The 18,521-nt window shown below is 51.1% G+C and overlaps 1 protein-coding gene and 1 pseudogene across 2 annotated transcripts; both read left to right on the top strand.

The window, feature by feature from the left end:
• Positions 1-3,548: 3,548 nt before the first annotated feature.
• Positions 3,549-4,762, top strand: LOC117067200 (annotated as a pseudogene). The gene has a single exon (XR_004430651.1). The product of XR_004430651.1 is annotated as an L-lactate dehydrogenase B chain-like (transcript).
• Positions 4,763-5,870: 1,108 nt separating this feature from the next.
• TAC4 (tachykinin precursor 4) lies at positions 5,871-15,181 on the top strand. The gene is made up of 3 exons (XM_033183426.1): positions 5,871-5,975; positions 9,664-9,757; positions 15,150-15,181. The coding sequence occupies exons 1-3, from the start codon at positions 5,871-5,873 to the stop codon at positions 15,179-15,181; spliced, it is 231 nt and encodes a 76-aa protein (XP_033039317.1).
• Positions 15,182-18,521: the final 3,340 nt, after the last annotated feature.

Genomic DNA, 18,521 nt, shown 5'->3' with positions numbered 1-18,521 from the left:
TAATGCTTGTCTGTTTCTTTTATTCCTCCCTCCCTCCCTCCCTGCCTCCCTCCCTTCCTTTCTCTCTCTTTCTTTCTTTCAAGATAGGGTCTCACTCTGTCACCCAGGCTACAGTGCGGTGGCACGATTTCTGCTCACTGCAACCTCCACCTCCCAGGTTCAAGTGATCCTCCCTCCACAGCTGGGATTACAGACAGTGAGCCACCGTGCCCAGACCTCTGTTTATTTCAACTCTGTTCACAGAGTTGCATTTGAAGGTGTTCAGGAAATCTAGAATCAGTGAATGAATGCATGAAAGGAACCTCAAAGACTTGGGGGAAGAGTTGTTTTTTCCAAAGTCTTAAGCCATCACAGCCAGAGAGGGCCAAGCACAGGGTGCAAAGTCCCAGGCAAGCACTCCTGGCTACCTTTACCCACCACCCTCCCCGCTACTGGAAGGGCCGCACTAAGTGCCCGAGGACACCCAGACTCCCCGCCCGTGGCAGCCCTGCCCCTCCTTTATCTCCAGTCCCTCTATCCAGGGACAGGCCTTTCCAAGTCCAGGACCCAGCTCCAGCCCAACCCGGATCTCGCCACGGCGGCGCGCTGGGAGGGGAAACGATGTGGTCAGAAGCTTCCACGTGGGGGCGCTGGAGGGGCGCGGGAACGACTGAAGCAGACCTCCCCCAACCCTTCGTGCTTGCTCGGTGAAGGAACCCAGATCGTCAACCTGCGGCTGCCCCTGTCCCCAGGGTCCCCACCAGGCAGTCATGACCCCCCACCGAGCCCTCTCCCTTCCGCCTCGCCTCCCGGCCCCCGCCAAGCCCCACTCCTTCGTGTTCGCTCCTCAGTAAAGATGAAAGAGCCCGCGAGTGGCAGATAGGTGTAGGTTCGAATCCCGTCTCTGCCCCTTAGTGGTTGGAGGCTTTCTCCCAGCGCCGGCCTGTAAAATGGGCTCATCACGCACCGACTTTAGCTGGAGGAGGCGTTCAGGAAACGTCAGTTTCCTGCCCGCATCCGCCCCTCATCTCGTATTTCCCTCTTCTCTGTTCTCCCTCTGCTTTTTTCCCCCACTTTGGTTTTGTTTTAAATCCCTCCCTCCTGCGCCCTTTCTCTTCTCGGCTCCGCAATCTTAGCCAAACCGCAGCGTTTAGCAATCCTGCGCCCACCCGGCGCCCGGGGAGCCTCGCCGCGGCTGCGACCCGCCCCCGGCCCGGCTCCCGCGGGGGCGCCACCGCCGCGACGTACCCCGCCAGGGGTCGCACGCTGCCACCAGCCCGGCTCACCTGGGGGTCGCACCCCGACTTGCGCTCGGCCCTGCCCCAGCCCACCCCGGATCGGCCGGGTCCCTCCTCTGGCGGCAGCGCCGCAGCCCACCCGCCTCCGGGGCCGCGGGGACCGGGAGGAGCTGGACGCACCGGCCAGGGCCGTGCCCGGGTGGCCGAGGGCACCGGGCGGGGCGGCGGGCTCGGCCGCCAGGACTGCCAGCGCCAGCCTGACCGCAGCCCGAGGGCGACGCTGCAAATAGTCGCGGTTTCCAGCCTGTGCCCTGCCTCCCTCCCAGCCTTCCGGACCTTTGGGTTTTCTCTGCCTTTTTCCCGTCGCCCTCTCCTTTCTGCTCCGTGCCCCCCGCCTCGTCTCTGCTGTGCGCCCACCACATCCTGCCTCATGCAGGACGGCTCTGGCGCTGGCGAGGTCGGGATCATGCAGGATGGCTCTGGCGCTGGCGAGGTCGGGAGCCGGAGAGGGGGCCAAGAGACCAGCGCTCCTTCGAAGGAATAAAATCATCATCATCGTCATCACCACCACAGCAATTAAGTTAGGGTTAACTGCGCGCGTGCTGTGTGCCAGGGACTCTGCTGAACGTTTTACCGGCAGGAATTCATGAAATCTTTACTATATACTACAAGGGCCAGCTTCAAGTTGCAAATGGAGAAACTGAGGCTCAGACACTGAGTAGAGACTAAGGTCATCCCATCTGCACCGGGAGAATGGAAGGCCATCTCCCCTGTCCAGAGGCCCAGGCTGTGATTCTGCCTGGAGCCCTGTGGGTAACACCCCACTGGAAGGTGGGAAGGAGCTGGCTGGGGGGTCCAAGTTAGTTTGCCAATGAATTCTCAGTGTATCCTAGGGCAAGCCCGGTCTGCCTCAGCTTCCACACCTGTGAAACCAAGGGGATGAAAAGCAACATTTTGTTTCCTCTAAGGAAGAACCTGTTAATGACAATGGAAAACCCCAAATGGAGTGTGAGGCTTTAGGCGTCCTGTGCTTGGGGGTGCTCAGAGAGAGGCTGGGGGACTGCCTCCCTGCAGAGTTGAGAGCAACCCACAAGCCAGGACTGGCTGCCTGGGAATTAGGTTAAGCTGGGGAAGCTGCATTTTAGCAAATTCGGGGATTCTGAAGCCTTCCAGTTTAGAACCCACCAAAAAGATTCCTGAAAGTGGGTTGGAGTAGAGGGGGAGTCCTCCCTCAAACACTCCATACTTACTCTTATTCATCTCTGACTTGGCTGGCCTGGATTCAGGGTGAGTGCAGGTTTATTAAGGACCTACTGTATGGCAAGCTCACATCTATCACAGCCCTACTCTCAGAGAGCTAGTGGCATAGTCACCAACCACATGGCTGACTAGCAGAGATACCCTCAGCCCAGCTGTCCCTTTTGGGAGAACTGGAGCCAAGCTGCTGCTTCCAGGGATGAACACCCTGAGCAGCGCCAGAGCCATCAGTGAGCAGAGCTGGGGTTGCCTTCACCTCCACTGGCCCCCTCCGCAGCCAGCCTTGTGCAGGACACAACCTGCACAACCTCGCACAGAGGCCTGTGGGAAGCCATAGAGATCCAAGTGGGAGATGTTGGCAAAAGGAGCCAATTATTTCTTGCTAGAGACAGGAATAGAGAGAGAAGAATTCTATGTAAGAGGTGAATATTAAGCTGGATGTTTAAGAATGAATGGGAGTTCACCAGGGGGAAAGGGAGGTCCAGCAGAGGCAACAGCCTGTCCTGGGACAGGGGTAGAGGTGCACTGGGAAGGAGGATGTGCCTTTCCCTTGCTCCCATCGCTATGCTGGCACATGTCAAACCAAACATAGCTTATCTGCCAACCAGAGGTCTCCGTGCCTGAACTGTGAGATGCTATAGGATCAGTGTCTTACTCATCTTCTACAGCCCACTGCCTCACCCAATGCCGATAACAGTAACAGTAATAATGGTCAAGCCGGGTGCTCATGCCCATAATCCCAGCACTTTGGGAGGCCGAGGCAGGCAGATCACTTGAGGTCAGGAGTTCAAGACCAGTCTGACCAACATGATGAAACCCTGTCTCTACTAAAATACAAAAATTAGCCAGGCGTGGTGGCGGGGGTCTGTAATCCCAGCTACTCAGGGGCTGAGGCAGGAGGACTGCTTGAACCCATGAGGCAGAGGCTGCAGTGAGCTGAGATCACACCACTGCACTCCAGCCTGGGCAACAGAGCCAGACTCCATCTCAAAAAAAAAAAAAAAAGGCAGCTGACATTGTCTTCTCTGCATGGGTGTTACAGAGGTCTCCAGAGCCTTGTCTCTCCTGTGCAAAATGGCAACTCTTAAGGAAAAACGCATTGCACCAGTTACGGAAGAGGCAACAGTCCCAAACAATAAGATCACTGTAGTGGGTGCTGGACAAGCTGGTATGGCATGTGCTGTCAGCATTCTGGGAAAGTCTCTGGCTGATGAACTTGCTCTTGTGGATGTTTTGGAAGACAAGCGTAAAGGAGAAATGATGGATCTGCAGCATGGGAGCTTATTTCTTCAGACGCTAAAATTGTGGCAGATAAAGATTATTCTGTGACTGCCAATTCTAAGACTGCAGTGGTAACTGCAGGAGTCCGTCACCAAGAAGGGGAGAGTCGGCTCAATCTGGTGCAGAGAAATGTTAATGTCTTCAAATTCATTATTCCTCAGATCATCAAGTACAGTCCTGATTGCATCATAATTGTGGTTTCCAACCCAGTGGACATTCTTACATATGTTACCTGGAAACTAAGTGGATTACCCAAACACCACATGATTGGAAGTGGATGTAATCTGGATTCTGCTAGATTTCGCTACCTTGTGGCTGAAAAACTTGGCATTCATCCCAGCAGCTGCCATGGATGGATTTTGGGGGGACATGGCGACTCAAGAGTGGCTGTGTGGAGTGGCGTGAATGTGGCAGGTGTTTCTCTCCAGGAATTGAATCCAGAAATGGGAACTGACAATGATAGTGAAAATTGGAAGGAAGTGCCTAAGATGGTTGAAAGTGCCTATGAAGTCATCAAGCTAAAAGGATATATCAACTGGGCTATTGGATTAAGTGTGGCTGATCTTATTGAATCCATGTTGAAAAATCTATCCAGGATTCATCCCGTGTCAACAATGGTAAAGGGGATGTATGGCATTGAGAATGAAGTCTTCCTGAGCCTTCCGTGTATCCTCAATGCCTGAGGATTAACCAGCGTTATCAACCAGAAGCTAAAGGATGATGAAGTTGCTCAGCTCAAGAAAAGTGCAGATACCCTGTGGGACATCCAGAAGGACCTAAAAGACCTGTGACTACTGGGCTCTAGGCTGTAGAAATTTAAAAACTACAATGTTATTAACTCTGAGCCTTTAGTTTTCATCCGTGTACATGGATCGCAGTTTGCTTTGATCTTCTTCAATATGTGAATTTGGGCTCACAGAATCAAAGCCTATGCTTGGTTTAATGCTTGCAGTATGAGCTCTTGAACAAATAAAATTAACTATTGTAGTGTGAAAAAAAAAAAAAAAGGTCAGCAGGTGGTAAATATTGACCATCACACATTGTGCTAAGTGCTCCAGGGCATTCTCTCATTTCATCCTCAAACTTTGGAAACAAGTGCCATTAATCCTGTTTTACAGACAAGGATTCTCGAGAAGAGTTAAGTAATGTGCCTAAGGTCACACCGCTATTTGGAATCCAGGTCTCTGTGGCCAGAGAGCCCTTGTTCTAGACCGATGAGTGGATAGATGGATGAATGGATCTGGGTGGATAGGCGAGAGGGAAGAACTAAATGAAGGACCATGAACTCCATGCTAGGGAGCTTGAATTCACTCGAGGGCAGTGGGGAGACACTGGAAGGTTGTGAGCAGGAGAGACAAGTCAGTTTAGGGATTTAGAGAGATCACTTTGACAACAGGGGAAAGATCATTTAGAGCCAATGACGCTTGAAACCTGTGGCCATTTTTCTGGCAAATCCCAATTCCCACTTGTGAGGAGCCTCATTTCTTTAAGCACTGTGTTATTTCTCTTAGAGCAAGACATGTGTTCTTATGCACACACAGGGACTATTGATGGAGGAGAATGCTGGAGAGGAGGGGGCTCAAAGACAGGAAGAGACAGAAAGGGGACACTGCTCATTTCCAGGGAGAGGCTTCTCTGTACAGGGGAGCAGAGCACTAGGAAGAGAGAAGGCATATGGCCCCCTCCCTTATTTCTAAGATGAGAAAGTCCCCTCAGGGTTTCCAGCCTGGAAGCTGCAAGCTCCAGGTCCCACACACTGCCCCACTGTGCACCTGCCACCAGGGAAACAGCCATAGGTGAGGCAGGTGTTGCATCAGAGTGTTAAGCCCTAGAATCAAATGTTAGAGGGTGGCAGTGAAGAGGTCTGATCCCTCCTCCTGAGCAGCTCCTTAATATCATTGGCCTGTCCAGCCAGGGAGGGAGGGGAGTCACAGAAACTGGCCTAGGGGGTTAGTTAAGCTGAAAGAAAGAAGCAGGAACAGCTGGAAGGACCAGAAAACAGGGGAAGTTTCCCCTATCTACACTCAAGGAGCCAAAGAGCGAACCAAAGCCTGCAGGAGGCGTATTCAGGCTGAGAGGGACTCCCAGAGGGTTCCGGGACAGTGCAGGCTCACCATGCTGCCCTACCTCGCCCTGCTTCTCCTGATGGAGCTGTTCGTGTGCACTGTGGCAGGTGATGGTGAAGTGGAACTCAGCACCAAAGCAGAGACATGGATAACTGTGACCTTGGAGGTACCTTTGGGGAGAGGCTCTGACCAGGGCAGGGGCTAATCGGCAGTAGAGAGGCAGAAGATCTCCTGCATGGCTGCTGGGAAAGCAGGTAGCCTGCAAGGCAGGTTGTCTCTCTACCATGGGTAGATTCAAGGCTATGTGCCCTGGCCTGGCAGACCTCCGAAGTGTGTGTGTGTGTATGTGTAAGAAACTGGCACTGTCTGAAATGCTTTATATTAATTCAATCCTCCCATCAACCTCATGGGGAAGGTATCGATACATGACTACCCCCACTTCACAGATTAGGAAACTGAGGCACAGAGAAGTCAAGTATTCTGTCCAAGGTTGCACAGCTTCAAAAGCACAACTACACCCTTTGCCCAAGGTCTGATTCTGTGTATCTGTGCATCTGAGGAGCTTTTCCAGAATTTTCTTTCAAGGGGATCAACTTAAACAGGACCACTATTTGGTCTCACATGTAGAAATGACCCCGCATCTGCCCCCCACTCCTGCCTGACAATCTGATTGGGGAGGCAAAGATTCTGACCTCAGGGGTTTCCTAATCAGACAAGAGACAGGGACCAACAAGCCAGAGACAAAGACAGGTAAATAAGAGGCCAGCACTCAGGGAAGGCTTCCAGGGGGGCAGACAGGACAAAGCTGGGCCTGGCTCCTCCCATTCCCAGGATGGTAAGGACACTGGGGTAGCCTTGGCTTGTGGTCCTGGACTATGGTGAGGTCCTTGGAAACGCTTAGAAATGGGGCCACAGGAAGAACCACCGCACGGACAGTCCTGCATGGTGGGTTTCCTTTCTGGTTTTTCTGAATGTGGAAGTGTGTGCAGTGAGAAGGCAGCAGGGCTAGGAGTGTCTCCACTGACGCCTGCTGCTTTCCGGACATCAGTTTCCTCACCTGCAAAACGGAGGAGGGAAGTGACCCCCCCAAAGCTTTTCTCCAGCTTTGCCATGCTTTATAGAGTCAGTGCCAAACATCAGGGTACCTGGTCTAGAGACAGAAGCTTTGCTGGGTGATGCGGCCTCATCTACGCAGCCCTATGGGAAACATTAAAAACTTCAACAAGCACTGCTGGACTGCCTCCCAAAAGCACCTCATCCTGCAGCTGGATCTAATCTTTATTCTCCTTTCACTCTCCTTTAATATCACATCCCTCTGCTTCCCAAAATACAGGGCTTGGAATATGGGAGGAGAGACTGGGTTAGAAGTTAGGAAGAACTTACACTGTGGGATGCTAAGCATAATTTAAGTGACGGCTGGCTGTGGAATCTCATGCCTGTAATCCCAGCACTTTGGGAGGCTGAGGCAGGAGGACTGCTGGAGGCCAGGAGTTCAAGATCAGCCTGGGCAACACAGAAAGATCCCATCTCTACAAAACATAAACAAAATTTGCTAGGCATGGTGATGCACGTCTGTGGCCCCAGCTACTCAAAAGACTGAGGTGGGAGGATCACTGGAGCCCAGGAAGTTGAGGCTGCAGTGAGTCGTGCTTGTGCCTCTCCACTCCAACCTGGGCAACAGAGCAAGACCCTGCCTCAAAAAAAAAAAAAAAAAAGAGGTGACAAGAATGGGGCATGATCGCATCACTTACCTCCCTTGCTCTCGGGGCTCCCCCAACCTGTAATCATCCCTGGAGTTGGGGATTTGGGTTAAATGGATATGGAGGGCTCTGGGTGGGGGTAGGAGTCCTTTCAGAGTGAATGGGAACCAATGTCTCCGAATGCCCCTCGCCAGGCACAGAAACCCAGTGGGGGAGAAAGGTCAGTCCCATGGAATTCATAAATGACCATTCTCTCCAGCTTGCACCTAAAGGCTGCCTCTTACCAAGGCAAATTGGTTTTCAGAAATGGGTCCAAATCTCCAAAGAGACTTTTCCAGTTATTGGCCAGGCTGGGCAACTCCAGCTCAAGATAGCTGCCCCAGCCACTGATGTCATGCTGGGATGTGAGGGAAGTAGATGGGAAGTGAGTGAATTAGTCCAAGGCTTAGACAACAATCCGTTCCTGATCCTGAAAGGTACGACAACACAAGTTGTGAGAGGCAAGAGGGTTTATATTGTCCCTAGCCGGGTCCCTGCTGGTTCCAGGAGCTCCAGCGCTACCCCTAGGGAAACTGGGGATGGAAGAAAGAGCCTCTGATGCAAGCCCAGCTCCCAGCGTCCTGGCAGGCAGCTTGCATTACTCTAGGGCTCTGTTTGTCTATCTTTAGCTTTCCTGGAAAAGGGGACTCCAGCCTCTTCCCTATTCCCAGACTCTCAGAGCAAGGACTCCTCATTCAGCATTCTGTGTCCCACGTGTGCTAGGATCCTATGTGTGCCAGGCTCAGTGCCAGGAACTGGGGATACAGACATATGAAGACAGTCTAATGAATGTAACCCACTGTCACTCTCTCAACTAGGAAGCAACTCTCCCTTTCAGCAGAACTGTGCAAGCCCCAGTTCAGAAGTTCAGGTTAAGGTCAGAGAGGGAGAAGCCTTTGGCCAAGGTCACAGAAGCTAATGGAAGAATGAGAATGTCAATCCACAATTCTTGGTTCAGGACGCCTGCCCCATCAGCTCAAGGATTAAAATGTCTTTGCCCAGGGTAACAGCCTCCACCCCCAGACCACATGCCATTTCCTTCCGGGAGGCCCAGGCTCTAAGGCAAGGGAAATCTGAGGCAATGGGGGAAGTGCCTGGGGAAGAAAGGTGAGTGGGCATTAGAGTGGGGATAAGGAGGGAAGCAGTCCTGCCTTGCCTCCTGGGGACCCACCATAAGTTCACTGGCTGCCCTCTCCTCATCTATGCTGGAGATACTTTCCAAGATAGAGCAGAACCAGTACTGTGAAGTGAGACTTTGAATCTTGGCTCGGCCTCTTTCTGTGTGACCTTGGACAAGGCACTTAACCTTCTTACATCTCAGTTTCTCCATCTGTAAAATGCAGGGGCTGGGGGCAATCATAGTTCCTACTAGTTATGGTGGTTGTGAAGATTAAACAAGATTACGACTGCACTGTTTCAGACCAGCCTTTGAGCCTGAGTTCAACTTCTGGTTCCACCTCTCACTTCCCAGCTGGGTGACCTTGGACAATTCTTTCTTTTTGAGATGGAGCCTCGCTCTGTCACTTAGGCTGGAGTGCAGGGGCAGGATCTTGGCTCACTGCAGCCTCTGCCTCCCAGGTTCAAGCAATTCTCCTGCCTCAGCCTCCTGAGTAGCTGGGATTACAGGTGTCTACCACCACGCCCGGCTAATTTTTGTATTTTTATTAGAGACAGGGTTTCACCCTGTTGGCCAGGCTGGTCTCGAACTCCTGACCTCAAGCGACCCACCCGTCTCAGCCTCCCAGAGTGCTGGGATTACAGGTGTGAGCCACTGCGCCCAGCCGGACAATTCTTTAACCTGTGTCTCGGCGTTTTCATGTGTAAAATGATGACAGTAACAGTACTTGGGGTACTGTTTTCATGGTGTTTTGGTGAGGTTTAAATTAGTTACTAGATTAACGTGCTCAGAACATAGTAGGTGAAACGTTAGCTATTATTACGAGGATGTGCAGTACTGTGTAAAATATGCAGAAGTGCCCAGTGCCAGTGCACAGCGAGTGTCTGCTGACCACCAACTGTCACTCCTGAGATTGTCATTGCCCAGGCTGGCCTCCCCGTCTGCTGGACAACCTCCCAACTCTAACACTAACTCTGCTTCTTCAGGAAGGCGCTGGCCCCAGCATTCTGCTCCAGCTACAGGAGGTGAAGACGGGCAAGGCAAGCCAGTTCTTTGGGCTGATGGGGAAGCAAGTGGGAGGTGAGTGACAATGACAATGGAGCCCAGCAAGCAGGGGTTCTGGGTGGGTTCTGCAACATCAAGCAGAGGCCCTAAGTTAAAGCCCAGGAGCTAGGGTCAGGTACTCCAGTCCAGTAGGGGTCACTCATGAGATGGGGTGACACAGACTGTCCACAGAAATTATCATCCAGGCCTGGGGGCACTGGCTCATGACTGTAATCCCAGCACTTTGGGAGGCTGAGGTGGACAAATCACTTAAGGTCAGGAGTTCGAGACCAGCCTGGCCAACAGGGTGAAACCCCGTCTCTATTAAAAATATACAAAAATTAGCCGGGCATGGTGGCACACACCTGTAATCACAGCTACACGGGAGGCTGAGGCAGTAGAATCGTTTGAACCAGGAAGGCAGAGGTTATATAGTGAGTCAAGATCATGCCACTGCACTCTAGCCTGGGTGACAAAGTGAGACTCCATCTCAAAAAAAGAAATTATCATCCAACCAGGACACTTTGGGGAGTGTTAGTAACTACACCAGGCAACAGGTGTAAACCAGGCTGCTCCCAACAATGGGGAGCATGGTCACCTGAAGGGTGGGGGCACAGGCTCTGCACCCTGGGTGGGGCCTTCCATGCTCTGGATGACTGGGGAGTGGCAGTGAAGCTAGAGACCAGTCTGGATGTGGGCAAAGCCACAAGCCAAGCTTTCTAGTCAATTTTGTTTGGCTCAAACAAAATTACTAACTTACACCTGTGCTCCCTGAGGGCACTTTCAACTCAGGAGTCCTGTCCTCAGGGGACCAGGAGAAAATACTCTGCACACAGAGCAGTTTTCTCTTTTCTTATTGTCAATATTATATTTTTTAAGTGTCATTTATATTTTATTGTCAATATTATATTTTTCACACTCCACGTTGGCTGGGTGTGAAAAAACTGGCACTTTTACACTGTCTATCTGGAGGACACGTTGGCAATATCCAGGCAAGTTGGGAATGTGCTTACCTTTCTGACCCAAGGTCTCGCTTCTCAGGTAGATATGCTGTTGCTACATGAGCCCTGAGGGTGTTCACTGCCAATATGCTTGTAATAGCAAGAATTCGGAAATAACATAAACACCATCAATCAGGGAATGGTCAAAATATATTAGGCATATCCTTAACCCTTGTGGCCATTAAAAAGAATGAGGCAGACCCAGGGAAAGATCTCCAAGATACATGGTTAAGTGGGAAAAAGCATGTTACAGATCAATATTCAAGAGGAACCTACTTGTTTTTAAAAAATGACATACACACAGATATGCAAATGCATAGGGAAAGTTCTAGAAGGATACATATCAAATTGTAAAAAGTGGCTACTTCAAGGACAGGAAGTAGAGATGAGGGGGAGAAAGGGAAGAGAGACTTTAAATTTTACTTGTATGAACCTTTTCAAAATAATGGATGTATTCAAGGACTGCTTTTGTAATAAAAAAAAATACACATATAAAAATAGAGAAAACCAACTTGTGACCAAGCACTTTTGGCCTTAGTTTCCTCTTCTACAAAATGAGTTTTGAACTGAGACATTTCAAACTTTTTTTTTGAGACGGAGTCTCACACCATCACCCAGGCTGGAGGGCAATGGCGCGATCTCGGCTCACTACAACCTCCGTCTCCCGGGTTCAAGCGATTCTCCTGCCTCAGCCTTCCAGGTAGCTGAGATTACAGGCACCCGTCACCATGCTTGGCTAATTTTTTGTATTTTTAGTAGATATGGGGTTTCACTATGTTGGCCCAGCTGGTCTCGAACTCCTGATCTCATGATCCGCCCACCTCAGCTTCCCAAAGTGCTGGGATTACAGGTGTGAGCCAACGTGCCTGGCCCATTTCAAACTTCTTTTCCAAATCCAACAACCCATGAGGAATGGGGAATGGGAACGTCAGAGAAAATACTTCTTGAGCACCTGCTATGAGGCCAAGGTGGCAGGACACGAAGGCAGGACATCGAGACCATCCTGGCTAACATGGTGAAACCCCATCTCTACTAAAAATACAAAAAAATTGGCTGGGCGTGGTGACGGGCGCCTGTAGTCCCGGCTACTCGGGAGGTTGAAGCAGAAGAATGGCGTGAACCTGGGAGGCGGAGCTTGCAGTGAGCCGAGATCACACCATTGCACTCCATCCTGGGCAACAGAGTGAGAGTCTCAAAAAAAAAAAAAAGAAAAGAAAAAGATTTAATCTCCACAGCAATATCCCCCTTATCACAAGCGGGGAAACTAAGGCTCAGACAGGTTAAGCACTTTTCCCCGGATGCTCGCCCGGCTGGCATCAGGTGCCAGTGACCCCAAAGTCTGTACACTTCCAGCCACTCCACACTGTCCCCTACCAGCACACTCCTACTGCCACAGAGGATAACCCAGGATGACTAGAATTCCACTGAAGACCCACCAATGCACCGACCCCCAAAGAACTGGAGCCTTTCCCACCTCACCAAGCCCTGAGGGAAGCAGTGTAGTCTGCAGTCCTCATTCCTTCTTTCTCCTTCCCCTAGGAAGACCTCTGATCCAGCCAAGGAGAAAAAAAGGTAAGTATTACCCAAACCTGCCCTCAATATGCCCCTGGGGAGGGTTGAGTTGCCCTCAGCACAAACAAACCAGGTGGGTGAGGGGAGATGCTCTGGCCAGAGGCAGGCCAGGCTGGCATTGCTGTGCAGAGGTGGGGCCAGTATGGTTTGTCATGCTAGGCTTTCTGGTTGTTTCCTTAGAGGGGTGGTCCTAAAGAGTGGCTGCAGGGATAGGAACAGACAACGATGGATCTAGTTCTACCAGCGTTTCAAAATTACTTTAGGTCTAAAGCCTGGAATTAGAGGAAAAAAAGTCAACCACTAGAGATAAGAAGTGCTTAAAGCTTCAAACCCTGGCACCCAGATGATCTTAAAAGTGCATATCTGGGCCAGGCAGTGGCTCACGCCTGTAATTACAGCACTTTGGGAGGCCAAAGCAGCCAGATCACTTGAGGTCAGGAGTTCGAGATCAGCCTGGCCAACAAGGCGACTAAAAATACAAAATACAACTAAAAATGCAAACATTAGCCCGGTGTAGTGGCAGGTGCCTGTGGTCCCAGCTACTTCGGAAGCTGAGGCTGGAGAATCACTTGAACCCAGGAGGCAGGGGTTGCAGTGAGTCGAGTCCAGCCCGGGTGACGGAGGAAGACTGTTTCAAAAAAAAAAAAAAGTACAAATCTGAGAAGCCACTACTCTGCTTAAATCTTTCAGCGAAAAGGGAAAAACAAAATCAAAAGAAAATAAACCAACCGGCCGGGTGGGTGTGGTGGCTCACACCTGTAATCCCAGCATTTTGGGAAGCTGAGGCAGGTGGATCACCTGAGGTCAGGAGTTCGAGACCAGCCTGGCCAACGTGGTGAAACGCTGTCTCTACGAAAAATATAAAAATTAGCTGGGCGTGGTGGCGGGTGCCTGTAATCCCAGCTACTCGGGAAGCTGAGACAGGAGAATTGCTTGAATCCAGGAGGCAGAGGTTGCAGTTAGCCGAGATCGTGCCACTGCATTCCAGCCTGGGCAGCAAGAGAGAGACTCTGTCTCAAAAAACAAAAAAAAGAAAAGAAACCAACCTGTATCCTCCACTCCCTCAGTGCTCTCAGGACCAAGTCCAGTCCCCTAATGCGACTCACCGCATCCTTCAGGCCTGCCTCACTGACCTGACTCCCAGCCCCATCCTAACCAGCTCTCCTTCTCTGATCGCCTGCCCTACACAGACAGAGCTTGTTGCCATTGCCTGGTGCGACCCTGTTCCTGGCACACTGCATTACACTGTCTTGCTGGGTCACATGGCTGGCTGGTGTCCTCAGACTGGAGGCCCCCCAACAGGCAGGCATCAGGTCTGCTGTCGCCTCTGTATCTCCAGTTTCCAGCAGTTTCTGCCTGTTAGAAGCACCACTAGGTGTCTGTGAAGGGAGAGCAGAGGGAGAATGGAGGAGCAGGAGGAAGGAATCAGTGAATGAACCAGTGAATAAATCAATCAGTCCATGGTGTTTCCTCACCTCTCGGGATGACGGAGAAATGATTCCATCTGCAAGGCCCCAGCCCTGGCCCTGGCCCTGCCATTACCTGGTTCCCAAGACAGTCCACCTCTGCTGCCTCTCTCTTCTCTACCACTTCTCTCTCCCACTGCCAGCGTATCAGAGAACACACGTTCCAGGGCCTCCTGGGCAAGAGAAGTCTGTCCACAGAAGGTAGGCGAGGGCCGCTGGTGGTTGCAAGGGCATCATGGGAAAATGGCCATACACTTTGCTGCCAGTCTCCAAGGTAGGGGTTGGGCAGCTAGACAGACAGGCTCCCCACGAGCCATCATGGGGAGGCCCCCAGGGGAGGCAGTCGAGTGCAAGGAGGTGGTCTTTTTGATGATCCAAGACTGAAATCGCTGTGGCCCAGAAGCTGCACCCTCCCCACCCATGACACACCCAGGCACACTCTGCCCTGCCCCCACCCCTGCCCCTCAGAGCCAGCTGAAACCATGAGGGCTGATGCCTAGTTTTCCAGACCTTGGAACATCCCCTATTCCCTCACTATTTGCAAAGCTCTAATCACTGATCGTTATACTAATCATTGATCATTAGAGGGTCATGCCTTTAGTCTTCAGAGATTTTCTGCCTTCCACAACTGTAAGTAAGTGCAGATCACTCTGGGAGGAATAACACCATAAGCAGTTATCAGCTCACACCTTCTAGCAGAGGCCACAGCCCCAAATGGTTCCAGGGGACCAGACATGAAAGTAGGTAAATCAATCAGGTTGGGGAAAGGTCACGGCTCAAGTGAGCGGACACAAGAGGACAGGCAGTGGGCGCCCCAGCAGGTCACAGATATTGAGCTCCAGTCTGCCTTCCCTAGTGCCTAACCTCTTCCACTGGAGCTGCAGACTTCTGGACCCCTCCCCTCCCTAGCACCCCTGATAGAACACCTGCTCGACTCATTCCATTCAAGAGCTGTGGAAGTCACCTCGATAACAAATAGAGATGAACGTTCCTCCGTGCATGGTGTGGGCAGGAATATTAGGAGTCAGTCATCATTTTTCAGAGATGGGAAGCTACTGGCCCAAAGTCACACAGTGAGCTGATAACAGAGCCAGGACTAAACTGTGTCTCCATGTCAGCTGCCATGTTCCCAGGACTCTTGGATAGCCTTCCCCACCTTTAAAGAGGATAACTGAGGGTGGGCTCCATCCATGCTCTGGAGGCATTAGCATTGAATAATGGAAGGTATGACAGATGAGCCTGCAGTTCCATTGCCCTAGATATCTCCAGACAGGAGGGAGGGGTTAGGAAGATGAAGGCCTTCAATGTGACTAGAGAAGACTTCCAAGGGTGGAGGAGCCAGACAAGACCCCCCCACTAACTATGGTTCATATACCAAACTCTCCCTAGGCAGAGAGGATGAGGCCCAAGATTCAGAGTAAAAGCCCCCACCGCAGACTTCCCAGAGGACGTGGTGCCGCTTCTTCCTACCTGGATGTCACAGCTGACAAGCCGGCAGGCCAACTCTCTTCTCTGTGTCTCCTGTTCTCATCACTGGTACTTCACACAAGGCCCACACTGAACCCACTGGGTTTGTTCCTGGACTCTCGGTGTCAGGCAGCAATCTTGCATAAATGCAGTCTTTGCTGTTGCAAGCTGCATTGACTCTGCCCTCTCTCACACTCAGAGCTGGCATCTCACTGCACAGCAGTGAGGAGACTCGTACACTCTGTATCCTGTGCTTAGCACATAGTAGGCGCTCAATAAATGAGTGGCCAGTGAACGGCTCCTTGTCTGGTGCAAAGCAAAGGGCAGGAATGGCCTGGGCTCTGTAGACTTTTCAGTGGCCTCACTGATACGTCAAGAGGCCAAGAGCCCTTTCACAGAATTGCAGAGAAACACCGAACAGCCCTGGTCCTGCCCCCAGGTGGGAAAACAGGCTCGGGACACAGGTAAGGATGACAGAAACAGGAAAGAGACCATGACAGGATGGGAAGGTATTGCAGGCATTTTGGAACAGAAGGGATCTGAAAACAAGGGGTCTTTCTTCCCTTTAGGGTCCTCTGAAACCCAAGCCTGAAAGAAAACACCCTCTCCCTACTCACAGACATGATCTCAAAGGCTCAAATGCATGTGTCTCCTGACTCAGAGAACAGGGTTCCAGGTGACAATTGATGAATATCAATTGTCTTGTATAAGGTGACTCTTCAACTAACTGTCTTATGGTTAAGACACAGTCTCATTCTTGAGCACCTTAGAGGAGCAAAACAGTTCCCAACCTCAGGGAGCCCCAGTCTGAGGAGGCAACTGTCCCTGCACTAGCAGTTTATAGGGAGGTGGGACACAGAGGACCCCTTAGAAAGCAGCGCATGAGCCAGCATGAAATCCTGGAGGCAAACCTAGGTCCTAAATATGGCAGGGCTGAACCAAGGAATGCACTGGGAATTGTGTGTGGGTCCAGCAGTAAAGGAGGCTCATTAATCCACTAGGCTACAAAGCATTTAGCTTGTGTCCCTCTCTCCAAAAAAAAAAGAAAACAGGTTAGGAGTTTTTCTGGGTGTTTGATTCTTTGCAGGCGGGCAGGGGGGAGCTGGGAGCTGGACTATGTTTAAAAGGAGGGGGGCCAGGCACGGTGGCTTACGCCTGTAATCCTAGCACTTTGGGAGGCTGAGGCAGGCAGATCATGAGGTCAGGAGTTTGAGACCTGCCTGGCCAACATAGTGAAACCCCATCTCTACTAAATATATAAAAATTAGCCGGGCATGGTGGCATGCACCTGTAGTTCCAGCTACTTGGGAGGCTGAGGCAGAATAATCGTTTGAACCTAGGAAGCGGAGGTTGTTGTGAGCCAAGATCACGCCACTGCACTCCAGCCTGGACAACAGAGCGAGACTAAAAAAAAAAAAAAGGAGGGGAAGCAGGCGTGCTGGTACAGAAGGCAGGACCCTCCTGTGGGTGCCAGAAAAGGCTTTAGTGACAACAAAGACGGCTGCAAGGAGGCCAAATGGTACCAGCACAGGCAGGAAGAGTCCTTGCACTTAACCTGTAGTGAGGTAATCTCTCTCCCAAGACTGAATGTTCACTGTGAGCCCTGAATAAACCTCAGGGTCCCGTTTTCTCCATCTTCATGCCTTACTATCATGTCCAGCAATGAATATGGGAGTGGGGGCCAGTGCAAGCCTCCTCCTTGGAACTCTGACACTGCTGCACAATTTTCCAGTTAATGTACTTCCCATCTCACCCACTCCTAACCTCCTAACCCACCAGGCATCCCCAGTGCCTACTCCACCCCACCCAGCCACCGGTGAGGTGCCAAGAGGTGGTTCGCTGCAATAACCCAACTCAAAAGCACCAGTAAAGAGGGCTGAAAACCTCATTCTTGTGTTTGAAGTCAGGGACATTTAAGAAAAAAGTGAACTCACCACTTTCACCTATGTGCCAGCCTATCACTAGGAACTCAGATGGGACTGGGGATATGAATGAAGTGTGAGATTGGAATTTGCCCTTGAAGACCTCACAGTGTTATAGGAGAGCCAAGATGTACTAACGGATGCAAATCCCGCCTTCTGCTCCCCAGTCCTCTCTTTCTCAAGCTCACCACGTTCACTCCTGCTTCTGGCTTCTGCACATGCCATTCTTTCCATCCTGGTGAATGAATTCTTTGCCAAGATCCATTTCTCTGTAAAGGTTTTCCAGCCCAGGAAACACTCGTCCATTCCCTCCTTGGCATTCCCGAAATGCCTGACAAGTTCTTTCATTCAGCACTTCCTCTATGTTACAATGTTGATGTTGTAATGAATGATTTACCTCCCCTGCAAAACAGGGTTTCTGAAGAACACAGACCACATCTTATTATCTTTGTGTCCTCAGCGCCAACAAAAGTGCTTGGCACGAGAGGTCCCTGGAGAGCATTGTGATGGACTCACATTTCCTGTCCTCGAGGAGTCTGTCTCTAGGAGCCAAACTTAATACAAGTAACTGAAATAAACAGCAGAGCTGCTACTTCCTGAACACGTCCCACAGTTCTCAAACTCAGCCTGTCCATACACTGAACTGCTGATCCACTGCCCCAAAACTACTCACCATCTTCCCCATCTCTACGAACGGCACCTCCACCCACCCAGCTACAAACCTGAGAGTTCCCCTCAATTCCTCACACCTAACTCATTATCCCCTAGCTGTTGAACCTTCCACAATCTATCTGGAGTCCACCTACTTCTTGCTATCTTGTCACTGTTGGTAGCAGTCACCTTCCTCCCTTGTCTTGGAGGGCAACAGCCTCCTGGCAGACCTCCTTGCTTTCCACCCTCAAGCCAGCCAGCTACCCCCAACCTTTGTCCACTGGAGCGTGACCTTTTAAAATGAGAAATAGGATCGCGTCCATCCCTTATTGGTCACAGTCCAACGGTGTCCTAGCATACACTTGACATTCTTGCAGAAACCTCCAGGGCCCTGTGCGCTCTAGTCCCTCTCCTCCAGTCCATCACCAGGCTCTCTCAGACACACACACCAAATGCTGGCCTGCTCTGGGATCTGGATATTGCCCCCATCCTGCTAACTCATCTTTCAGCTCCCAGGATAAAGGCCCTTTTTCAGACAGCGGTTACCACTGGTTCCCCAGACTCAACTAATTCCCACCTTAGCTGGTGGGCACAACAGAACTTGTTTACTGACTACATGAATGAATATATGGCAGGTACTGCAAGAGAATTTTCCGCAATTTTATCCCCATTCTGCCAATGTGGATAAGCCACTTGCTTGAAGTTACAAATGAAATGACAG

The sequence above is a fragment of the Trachypithecus francoisi genome, unplaced genomic scaffold, assembly GCF_009764315.1.
Source record: "Trachypithecus francoisi isolate TF-2019V2 unplaced genomic scaffold, Tfra_2.0 Lachesis_group20, whole genome shotgun sequence".
NCBI lineage: Eukaryota > Metazoa > Chordata > Mammalia > Primates > Cercopithecidae > Trachypithecus > Trachypithecus francoisi.
This window is presented reverse-complemented; position numbering and strand designations above follow the sequence as displayed.